The sequence below is a fragment of the Pyxicephalus adspersus genome, chromosome 7 (genome assembly GCF_032062135.1).
Source record: "Pyxicephalus adspersus chromosome 7, UCB_Pads_2.0, whole genome shotgun sequence".
Lineage (NCBI taxonomy): Eukaryota > Metazoa > Chordata > Amphibia > Anura > Pyxicephalidae > Pyxicephalus > Pyxicephalus adspersus.
The window spans coordinates 26,809,713-26,822,172 of NC_092864.1; the positions used below are offsets into that span (position 1 = coordinate 26,809,713).

General features: G+C 41.0%; 1 protein-coding gene across 1 annotated transcript in view; it reads right to left on the minus strand.

The window, feature by feature from the left end:
• The window catches only part of GLI2 (GLI family zinc finger 2), a 94,665-nt gene that overhangs the window by 63,152 nt on the left and 19,053 nt on the right, over nt 1-12,460 (minus strand). Inside the window, exon 2 of the mRNA XM_072417921.1 lies at nt 878-1,027. Coding sequence (XP_072274022.1) covers nt 878-998 — 121 coding nt within the window. The 5' untranslated portion in view covers nt 999-1,027. The remainder of the gene's footprint in view (nt 1-877; nt 1,028-12,460) is intronic.

The window sequence follows — 12,460 nt, forward strand, 5'->3', positions numbered from 1 at the left end:
TAGGTCTGATTTTGGGGGGAAGCAAAATAACCTAATTGTATGTTTTTGGAATGTGGGAGGAATTCAGAGTACCCAGAGGAAACCCACACAAACACGGGGAGAACCTGCAAATCTCCATGCCACCAAGCTGCCCCATCAGACTGATCTTTACCAACACGTCCTATCACTCCATGTTCAGCCAAGGACTAAAACAAATAGAGAGGTCTGCTGTTGGATTCATTCCAGATTCACGCTCTACAATCCAATCATTTTATTGGATCAGATGTGAAAATTGATCTTGTGTATACAAGGCCTCATGTCCCATCAAAGATGATTGGGTTTCTATTGCTTACCCTGTGATTGTGAACAACGCCATGTGATTGCCATCTCAGTGATCACATGACTTCATTTATATACACAAGGTTAGTGCCAGGTTGGCATAATTGACCCACAATCCCAAAAATCTATTACAAAAAAGCAATAGAGCCAAAATCCCCCCATCTTTCCCCAGTCTCTCTTCTTGCACTAATGGTGCCATGTTTGGCACTCCCTATTTGTGTGAATTCCTGCATCCCCTCGCCCGCCTGGATACAATATAACTCATGACTCATATTGGTAATATCACTCCAAGTATCAAATATCACACGGGAACAAAAGCAAATTCATTCACACAGAGGGAAATTAGAGCGAAGCGTCAGCTGTCAATCATTGGAATCACTAATAACGCCAATTTCCATAATCGCCCCATAATAAGCGGGGTCATTGCAGAAAAAACCAAAATGACGCTTTGGGCTTTTCTAATGGCTGGAGTATTTAAAGGGAAACCTCACATTTACTAAGAATCTGATACAAAATTTAAATGATGATGTAAATGGATAAAAGCTGCGATATGCAGTACCTCCTGCTGAAGTGGTGTGCGCAGCGGCTTTCTTTCCAACTTCTGAGAAATTGTTCCCATCCAGTGCGGAAGTTTTGGACTCCTTCTTGTGCGCTGCGCTCACTGGGCCAGAAGTATCCATGTCAGCGGCTCATACTCCAGAGACGGAGCCTGGAAAAGGAAATTCTTGAGTTAGATGATGACGGACCACAAGTCAAAATAAGCTTAAATTAAAAGAAAAAAAAACAACCTCCATTATTGCCTCCCTAACTCTGCTCAGCCTAATAGCGTGAGAGCTAGAAAGTCTGAATCTGCTCTATGCACGTTGGATAAATGGCTCATGTGATGCCTGTGTTTGTATTATAAAGGCAAGTGCTGAGTAATTGCACTAAGCCATGTAGAGCTCCCCCTAGTGTCTGAAAAGCAAGTCACTTAATCAGGCCTGCTGTGAAAATGCTTTAGTTATACTCCCTGTGACCTGTAAAATTAGAATGTAGATTCTCATCTTTCTTGGTACCCAAACTGCTGGACTCCCATAGATCCCTCCCAGATCAAAGAACTGGACCTCCAACGTAATCAGGGAAATGGGCAGACATAGAGAGGTGCAGGGTGTGCCACTGTACAAGGGCCCTGCACCCTCCTCATTTCAGCATGGGGACTCCAAGTCAGTCCTGCACAGGGGCCCGTTGTTAGGTATGCTGGGAAACAACACTTCTTGAAGTGACCATAAACAAGGAAATGACATCAAGAATGTAAAGCAGATCCAAAATCCTTTGGAATGATTTTTAATGTGACAATGAAGATTATTAGAAACTCCAGAAACATCTACCGGTAAACATCACATCTCCATTTGGCCATGCACTACAATGACTCAGGTGCTTAGATGTATGAAGGAAAGGGTGACAACGCTGCAGTTGACCTGAGATAGCGTTGTCACTTAGGACATGCCTGTATATAGCCCTTGTTGTTATGAGTTCAATAAAAGGAGGACATATAAAAAATGTGTCTGTGCACTGTGCATCAGAATAGCTGCTTCTAATCCTCTTACAAGAACTCTAGAAAGGGTGACAACACTGCAGAAGTACCGAGTAAGCGTTGTCACCACAGTCAGGAAGTCCCTATGAAGAAACCTTGTTGGTACTTTATATATTTAATATTACACAAACATGCCAACCAACACAATTTGTATAAATCTTACAAATATTTTCGCTGTCAGACAATACAGAATAACAAACAATTCATTTTGTTGGGACTTCTGTTTGGACATCACATATGAGATCTTCCAAGCACAACACAAACACATCTGCCGCGTCCATGATTTTGTCACATTTTTTTTAGTGAATAAGAAAACACAGCCGACTGAAGAAAGCGCCCAGCTGTCACTGCGCTGCGGCCCCAACACTTCAGGGTCACGAAACCCCACGATTCCGAGGAGAATGCCATAAACTGAAAACTAAAAATAACTTTTATGACATTTCAGAAGACCAGCTGACCAAATATATCCTCAAAGCAAAACATTTTTACATTTTTCTAGGAATGTGCAAACAGCTTAAAATGGATCTAAAACGAAGAACAAAAATGTCAAATATTGCAGCTTGTCAGTCCTTGGATGTGGCGGCTGCATTCGTTTATTTTAGTTGTTGATTCCACCAGTGATGGACTTTTCTGTCCTAGGGTGACAACATTTTCTTCCTGTACAGTGTGTATGAAAGAACAGTGTCACCGCAACGACAGAACTACAGAACCCTTCCCTTTTTAGGAAAAATAAAATGTGCTACAGACACAGCTGTAATAAATGTGGATAATTGGAACTATGTAAAAGATCAGCAATTCTGTGCAGCAGCATGCTAATAAGTCATTACTCTGATCATGTGATTTATTCCACCCCTTGATTCCTATCAGCACATGTGCTTTCCAGCATATCCTGATTGGCTGATCATCCTGTCCCTTTATATTGCAAGTTTCAGCACTGCTGTGCAGGGAAATATAGGAAGCTGGCTGAATACAGATTGAAGTACGTACAATGGGCATATGTATATTATAGACAAATACCTATTTAGGAGTTATTTGTCCACCTATACCCTATATAATATTTAGGTGTTCCACCTGCCCCTGAAGGAGCAAACTGGACCTGAGAAACGTGTTGTAGGAAGCCACCATATGAGAGTTTAAAAAGGTCACATAGTCTGTCCTATTCATCAATGGAAAGAAACAATGTATCCATAAAAAGATGTTTTATACAATGGATGGTGTTTGTATGAGTTTTATGAAAGTCACAAAAAGTTCCTTCCAGGTCCATGTGTTTCCAATGGCTGATGCTCCACCAGAGAATATTGAGTGAATCTCAGATTCACTGCTTTATAAATACACCCCACGATGTTTCTTTTATTATGAAACACACAACTGCTGCTTTTTATACCTTCTGGGAATTCAGATTTACTATACAGAGATATTTTTGTCCTGTAGTCATCTAAGTGGAGTTTCTGCTCCAGGTATGAAGCCTAGACGGAGATGACAGGTGAGGAAGCAGCTGTCACCGAAGGGACTTTAGGCCTTGTCATTCCCTCACAAAATACACAACGGATTAACCCCTCACTCCCCGACTCACCGCTCTGTACACAAGGCTCTCCGCAGCCCTTTCAGTAAATAGTATTACTCAGGAGAAAATCTTCAGGAAAGAATTTCCTCGACTTAAATAGCTCCGACCTATTGAATAGCACTCCAGAGGGTACATGGAACCATTGTCTCCGGGAATAAAGGAGCTGACAATCTAATGATGACACAAATACACAAACGCTTTCTGTCATAGAAAAACAGCCGACCTCCTCCAGAATATCCCAGATATCAGTTTTCACTGCAGAGAATTCTAATGCAGTCAGTTAGTTGCTCTGGAAAACATCAAGTTTTTCTCTGATGCTGGCTGAATGAGCAGCAAAAAGTTACATTTTTATATAGAGAGAGATCATTTTGGTGACTCTCTTCTGAGAATCTCAAGTTTTTGTGTACCTATGCAATGAATGAAAAGCTGTATGAAAATATGAACTCCAGGCAAACAGCTAAATTCACATAGATTCACATTCAGATTTTGAAACATGTTTTCTGATTTAGACAGCAATTCCACGACCACACTTTCCTCCACTGCAATTATCAACTACAGTTTGGTCACCAACACACCCTCAGCTTGCTGATCATAACCCAATAATGCAGTATTACTTGCACCCCAATTTACATCTACAATAGGCTGCAGGGCACCTGTGCTAAAGTTCATTCTGCTATATCATTCAGATATATATGCTTTGCATGGTATGCCTAAAATGCGCAAGACTTTCTTTTTGTGCACTCTGATTTATGTTACCAGCCCATTTATTTTAATGATGATCCAGAGAATAAAGAATGATAGGTGTGCCAAACCAATAGCAATGACTCCAAATAGCCTATAATACTTCATCTTGTTGTGGAGTTTTACCACGCTCTCCCTCTCAGGACCCAATACTCAGAATCACTGAGATTTGTAACTTGATTGGTAATATATAGTACTAATATATAGTACAGTACTGCCGAGGCAGCAGAACCAGTTAGCAGTTTTGTAGACATTCTATATTTCACCAAGATGATGAAGTATTAAAGTTGCAGCATAACTTTTGGTTTGGAGCTCTTTCCATCATTGGATCTTTAGTCTATGACCCAAGTTATAGGAATCTTGTTTTAGGAGCAGCCTTACCATGGCCAGGGAGCTCAAGCATTGGAGACACTTTTAATACAAAAAAAAAAATGAATGGGATTTCTTACACAATGCCAAAAACTGTGAGCAGTAAAATGCATTGCATTGTGGTGTAAAGAGACCATAGACTAATGGAAATTACTTAAAAACAAGATTAAGCTTTCCAGCAAAAAATGAAGTCACAGAAATGCAAAAAAAAAAATCTTGGGAACAGAATAGTTAAAAACATAACTCTGCACACCTCACAGCCTTATGGCAACAGGAATATTTATGTGCCGCTGATGTGGAGGGGTCTTCTGTGTCACTCCACCCTCATAATTTTATCATTCTTTAATTATATCCCCATTTATTATTTATTGATTTGTCCTCGGAGCTTAACACAAGTTCAACAAATGCCAAAATAACACAAACCTGGCAACAAATGTCTCCTCTAACTGGGTACTCAATTTATCCTTATCAGCTAATTATGTTTATCTGTTTGACTAATGAGCATCTCTTAATTGCTTTACAAAGGCCAGAGAAGGGAAAGGTGAGCTGGCAGCCTGTAAACTACTCCTAGTGAAGCTGAAGAGCTTACACTCTATAACATAAGGAGAACAACTGAATTTTAGGGTTTTTTTAAGGGTGCACACCTCTGCCCTGAAATTCCTGGATTAACCCTAAAATTCTGGGGAACAGAAGACTCTCAGATTTGCTCGTTAGTGGTTACTACACATACAATCCAGACTTCTCTGACCCACCTCTGAGGTCATATACAGTCCATATATCAGGAACGAGAATTACCAGACTCACAGATCACTTTCATGGTGAATGTTTTCCAGTAATCGATGAAGCATGGATGACTAACACAAATGGGATTTATTGCTGACCTAGGGGTCTTCAAAAATATTCATGCTGCCGTGCAAGTGTTTTTGATTTTCTTAGGACTGTAAACTGCGTTAATATTATTATTACACAGTATTTTTATAGCTCCATCATATTACGCAGCGTTGTACAGAGTCCATAGTCATGTCACTAGCTGTCCCTCAAAGGCTAGGATTGTGTTCTGCTGCTGTCTTTGTAATTGTTATGTATGCAGGTTTGTCATCTGCAGCCCATAATAATTGTACAGCACCACATAATATGTTAGTGCTTCATAAATAAAGGTTAATAATAAGAATTCTCACTTCAACAAAGGGGTGAACTGTATTTGAAATAGAGCTTGAAAGCTTAATTCTGGGATATGCAAATATTGTCTAAATACAAATGCTATGAGTGTTCTTACTTTAATCTTGGAGCACTTTGCTTATTTTCTCCAGATTCATGCAGGAGCTTCCTGTAATACAGACCAGTCACTGCTGCTCTCTGTTATTGTGCAGGGTGACTGGTCTTGTCTATGCCCCTTCCTGTAGTTTCATGGAGGCAGAATATAGTAGGTAGGTGGGTCTGCTGGGCTCCTATCACAGCTCTGCTCTCTGCACAGATTATGTACAGCACAGTGATGTCAGTGCTGCTTTCTACAATGTGATATCTGGGTTTGCAAAAGTATTTGCTACAAAGAAAGTAATATTTTATATATTTAAATTCATTTTTTGGTATGCTGAGAATATATTATTGTTGCAAAATGAATTGTGAGTGTCTGGTACTACAATCAATTTATTTTTATATAAAGTCAACATTTATATTACTATTATTTATAATAATGAACAGTATTTAACTATTGAATCAAACTATATTCTGGATCAGTGATTCTTAACCAGGATTCCTCTATAGGTTGCAATGAGCAATTTAATTTAAGTGACCCCAGTGATCCTTTTGGCTATCTCTAAGGGTGACGTTATTCCCAATGACCAGCAATGTAAGGGCATTCATCCTACTGACCACCACACTAATATACTGTGATCTGTGGATATAGTAATTATAGCAGGGGTTCCCTGAGGTCCTGAATGATATTTCAAGCGTTAAAAAGGTGGGGAAATACATATCTGGATTAATGTATGATCAGCAGTAGCCACTCAATGCTAAAATGTGTTTGGTCCTGCCAGTAAACTTTATTTAAATTTGGGATGATGAGAACAGGGAAGGGATAGAGGGAGAGGAGAGAAGAAAAGAGGAGGAAAGAAGAGTTAGTGATATGGAAAGGAATTAGCGGAAAAAAAGAAAATGTTAAAGGAATTAAAGGAAAGAGAGGGTAAAAAATGGGAAGAAATGTATAAAAGTAAGGAAGAATAATAGACAATTAGAGGGCAGGGACCTAAAGACGATGGCTGAGCTTTCCAGAGACAGATTTACACAAACATCCCCAGCATAGAACGCTGGGATTCTCTCCCTGTCACTGCCAAGAACTTCCAGAGACACCATCTGACATCCTGCAACACTTTACAAGTTTCTGCCTGTCTCTGCTCCCTGTCTGCTCTCCAAATTATCTGCTGAGAAAGTTACATTCAGATCACCTTGTAGGAGGGGGAGACCGCCATAGTGGAAGAGAGGAATCTGGGGGCGTACTGAGCGCAGGAAAACGTACAAATTACTGCTGTGAGGGCTATAAAGTGGAAATAAGAGTGGAGAAATGAAGGTTTCAGAAGCAGATTTTGGCAAAGCTGTCATTGTGTTTGTTATTTTATTTTGGATACCATGGATCTGGATACTTAAAGTGGACCTGTCATTAAAAACAAATGTGTCCTGTTCAAGGTATGCATGCTAAGTATTGTGAACACTGTCATACATTTATTATCTATATCAATAGCCAGATTAATGGAAACCTTTACTACTCCCCTTCTGAAGTCTTTTAAAAGTATAAATAAATACTGTATTTGTTCTGTTGGCCTTTCAGTAATTCATTAATTGTTGTTCACACCCTCCCTATTTAATTTACAGCGCTGCGTAGTATGTTGACGCTATATAAATCTTGTTTAATATTAATAATATGCAACAAACAATTGCGTCCCCTGCCCGTTTATGGTGCATTATGAGCGAGATTAGGGTGACAGCCATCATTTTTAGGTTCAAAGCTTTCATTTAGTAAAGGGCAGCTATGGGGTCAAACATTTGCCCCAGGACAGAGCAGACTTCCTGTCTATAGTGAGCTTTGGGCAAGCTCAGGCATTTCCAAGCCCAGAGCTGAAATTCAGCTTCACCAGAAAACAAAAAAAAAAACATTTGGCATCCACAAGTTCACATCAGGCTGGAGCTCCCATTTATTCTATTCCATTCTGCAAACACTCCACAGACATTTGTGTTTGCATTTCCCTCCCTATTAAGAGTGCAGCAGAATAATTTTTCACAAAATCTCCACTTTTATCATTATTAAGCCATCCTTGGCTCAAATTACTGACTTTGCCTAGGCTGAGATATTGTCATCAGTCTACTGCGGCCAGGGGGAGCATATCCTCAGTCCCCACAAGTGATCAGACTACAACATTGTAAGGCAGCAGCCACACTAACACATGGATTCGGGGTCAGACATTAGTGGAACCAAGAACTGGACAGAAACCAGGATTTGCATGATTGTGCGCTGGCATCCCAGTCCATGAAGTAGGAGATGACTCTGGATGATACCTGAACAAAGATGGTGTTATGCTTGTACAAGAAACAAAGACAAGATGAGTACTGTGATCTCTGGGAGGGATTCTCTGGGCTGCAGCAGGGGCTGATCTGTGTCAGACACCTAAGATTGTGGTATTGTTAGGGGAGAGGTAATAAATACCTGGCACAATACTGAGCATGCTGCACATCTGAAATATCTGATGCTAGGTCAATGCATTGTAATTAAGAATGAAGAATCGAAAACAAACCTATGGATAAAAAGCTGGATATTGAATATATTTCCTTTTGATTCTTTTTCTCAGATTGGAATTCCCCTTTAACAGGAAGTGGTTGTATATAAACTCCGCAGATCCGTAGACTGAAGATTTCCAAAGAAAGTGTTTTCCTTCAAAACATCTCCGAGGGGATTTTATTAATTCAGACAGAAGCGAGACAGCAATTTCCTGTAGCAGACGGCAGCATGGAGGATCTGCATATTGGGGATCTACAGAAAGAGCCCCCCCAACCCCCAGGACAGCGGTGGAGGAGGCCAGGCGGTTATACTGACACCCTGGCGTTTCCGTGAGGTCCTCTGGGGGGTTTATATGATACAGCTGGGAGTTTAGTATGTCAGTGCCGACTGTTCCTTCTCCACTGTGAACTTCTGAACCCTCAGTGACTCACGCACAGTATGACCCCCCCCAATTTACTCACTGCCCCCCCTATAAAACCCGGGAGACGCTGCCCATAAAAGGACACGAGTGGGAACGGCGGTGGGATTTTGGAACACGCAATGTACGCCATGATATTAATTGTGATTCCGTGCACGACCGGTTATTTGTATAAAACCTCCCGCTGTCTGCATCTCAATCACAGATTCCATCTCGTAACTACCTATCAGTGATATGAGAGGAGACAGATTGTAAACTGATGGCGAGGAACTTTGGCGGATATATGTCAAGATATCAGCCATTAGTCTCCAGACTCACCAAATCACCAAAATCTAATGTGCATGGCATGCCAAAAGCCAGGCCAGGAAGGTGACAATGCTCTGTCTCAGTGGCCCAGCTCTGTCCTTAAGTTGTCACCCTGCCACATGGGAGTCACAAGTTGCCCTTTCAAGTATTTTAATAGGAAAATGGTTTATGATGCATGGGGCAAATGGTTAATTTTTGAATTAATGAGGGCTCTGACATCATTGGACATCCCATGATGAGGTACTGCACCATTCATTTCTACAAAAGCTTCCCCTATGGGCACTGAATGTATTTTATCCATGTTACCTGTAAAATCCTTCCTTGTATAAACGACACAAAGGTCTGACACTGCTGCTGGGTGCCGGCATCCTGGATGTGATTTAAGCTGAGAGCTGTCAGATATATAAGTTTACCTTTTATATATTATAAGATAATATACGTTTTGAAAGCATATTAGCAAATGATTTTTAAGAAATCCATTCCAGGTTTGCTGGATCACTAAGGTTTTTCCATGATAGTCTAACGTCTCTACTCATGAAGAGATTTATTAGTTAGGCCATGTGATGATTATCCAAGTGCGATCCAAGGGTTTCCACTGCTGAATATTTAGCAGCAATTCCATGATCTGAATCAAATAAAAGCCACATCTTCAGGGTTCTCATCTGCTCTATATCACCGGGCCCCGGCACTCCAATCCCAATACACGCTCCAACAATCATACCGTATGTTACAATCAATGTCAAGCTAAATAATGATGGATAACACGCTTCTCTCCAAGGATCGCTACATCCGGAATACAGAAAAAAACACAATTAATTTCCCAAATGAACATTTCAGTTTGTTAGAAAGACCAGTCTGGGTTTTGTCTGCAAATTTGGCAATTTAAAAAGCCACGTGGTGTCAGGGACATTAACCTCTGACCCGAAACCAGAGCGTATCATGTGACTTTGATTGAGTTCTGGGATTCTGAAAGCCCCTAAATTTAGCTCTCCCCGGAAATGGAGAGATTGGTGAAAGGAAACCATTGAAGGAGTTTGGCTTCATCAGTCTTTGTATGAAGCGTCATTCTCAAATTAATGTGCCGGGACCGGCCTGCAGAAAGCCGCAATCCAGGTTAAGTCTGAAGTATGAAAAGATGGAGATAAAAGACCAAAAATCAACAAAAGTCATCATGTATAACTATAATATTACATTTAATTCAGGGAATATTACAACATTGTAACATGAAGCTGAGAATCAAACAGATAACGTACATTTATGGGAGATGTTTATACGCCAAAGATTATTTATTGTACAGCGCTGCAAAATATGTTGGCGCTATATAAATATTGTTTAGTATAATAATAATATTACTTATGAATTTCTATTCATTCTGTACTGTTTTGTCATTCAGCACAGCCCTTAATGCGGACTTTTAACAGCAGGGTACGTCATCAGTTCTCGTGCCTCCGCAGTGCAAGATCAAGTGATGTAGCCAGGACAGCTCAGGAACCAATTAAGAAAAATGGCAGAGGAATCGGGGGCTCTGCAAAAGTAAAGTTAAGGTAATTTCTGCCTAATATCAGGACGGGAAACCTTTTTTTTTGCTGCCTTGAGGTTTTGTCCCATCTTCAGCTTGAATGGACAGTTAAAGAAGAAGCAGCAGACTGACGAGCTCACCTTTCTTTCAGTTTACTTTCTTCTTCTATTGTGAATACAGAGCTAAGATAACTGGTGTCACCTATTTATGCACGAATAGAAACCCGAATACACTGGTACCGACAACCACCAGTCAATTGGAATGCTGCCCACTGTGTACCTAAGCAACATGCTTCAATTAGAGCCTGTGCTGCAATGGATTTGCCAGCACATGAGCCTGGCGCACTTCAAAGAATGCGCCTGGCGGTGTTTGCCGATCACTAGGTATAAACACCCAGAAGTGTACCACAAAAAGAATAAATTATAATGAATTCTAGGTGCTTAAGAAATTCAAAAAATTAAACAAATGCAATATGAGTGTATGATTACATGACACGTATGATTAAATTAATTTTCAATGGAAATGAAACCGCCTTTAAGAAACGTCCGTGTACATGGGCCGCCACATAAGGGGGCCAGGTGGGCCTCTATAGGGTTAATGGTACACAAGGCGCAGAACGCTCTGGAATTATATCAGGACAGAGGCCAAGGAATCCGTATAAACTCAACAGCTGCTTGTTAATGTCCGGCCAGGACAAGACACCCCATAAAATCATTGCTATTCACAGCCTCTAACAGCCATTAAAATTCAATCAATTCAGCTTAACACAAGTGTCCTCCAGGCCCCCTCGCAGCCCCTCCAGAGGTGTCGCAGTGACTTCGCCTTGACTTATGGCATTGTCTGCTGCACAAAGAGTCACCGCTGAGAGGCACCGCACAACAGAAGGAGCCTCGGGCTGTGGGGCCGCTACTCGTGTCAAGGACACTCAGGGGCTCTTGTGCACTTGGGTAACAAAAAAATAATACCGCTTAACTGTTATTTCAGGCATGGAGAGGGTTAAAGAGACACTGGGCAAAAATAGCCCCCTAGGTTCAAAATGAGCCCCGGGACGCTTTGCCCAGGGACGCATCCGAGTTTGGAGGTGAAGTTTCATTTTGCATCCTTAGCCTCACTTTAATGACTTGCTATGAGTATATTAAAAACCTTTCTTGTTTTTCTTCCTTATCTTATGTCAGACTTTTGATGTCCTCACCAGGTCTCTGAGCTTCCCTACACAATGCAAAATGCAAGCAGATTATGGTTGGTGGGAGAGAACTTAGAAAGTGTTATCGGACCATTTCCTTTAGCTGAAGGGTCGCTTTATGGATCAGCACTTACTAGCGGTGGATAGATAGGTGTAAGGTGGAATCCAGGGCCTGGAGTGTTTTATCTTCATCTGGTCATCCTTTGGGTTTTTTTGGCTGTCGGGCTAACAATGCGATGGGAATGTTCAATCCAACATGCAGCTACGCAGTGCCCCATGCATGCATTAGTGTGGCTGAATGTCGTTTTCAAGCCCATTGGCCGGGTGTGCTTTGTGTGGACCAGGTAGGGCAGAAGATCTTGCCATTTCCATATTGGACCGCATCCCAGCTCCAGAAACTCTCTACAGCCAGGAAATGAACTTTATTACGGGACAGATAAGAGACTGGTGTCTAAACTCCTTGTAAAATGCCACATTCCCATGGTGAGATTTCCACCTATATTTTGAGACCCAATAACGGTACCAAAGCTGCAATTCCTGCGTTTTTATGCCTTCATAATTTATGGAGGGTGATGATATCATTTGACTATGGCAAGTGAGTAGAAATCTAAATTCTTTGAGAAGTTTCTAGATGGACACATCAAAAAAATAAGAATCCAGCATGGTGTTCATCTTCATGGAAACCAAACCCACCTAAAGT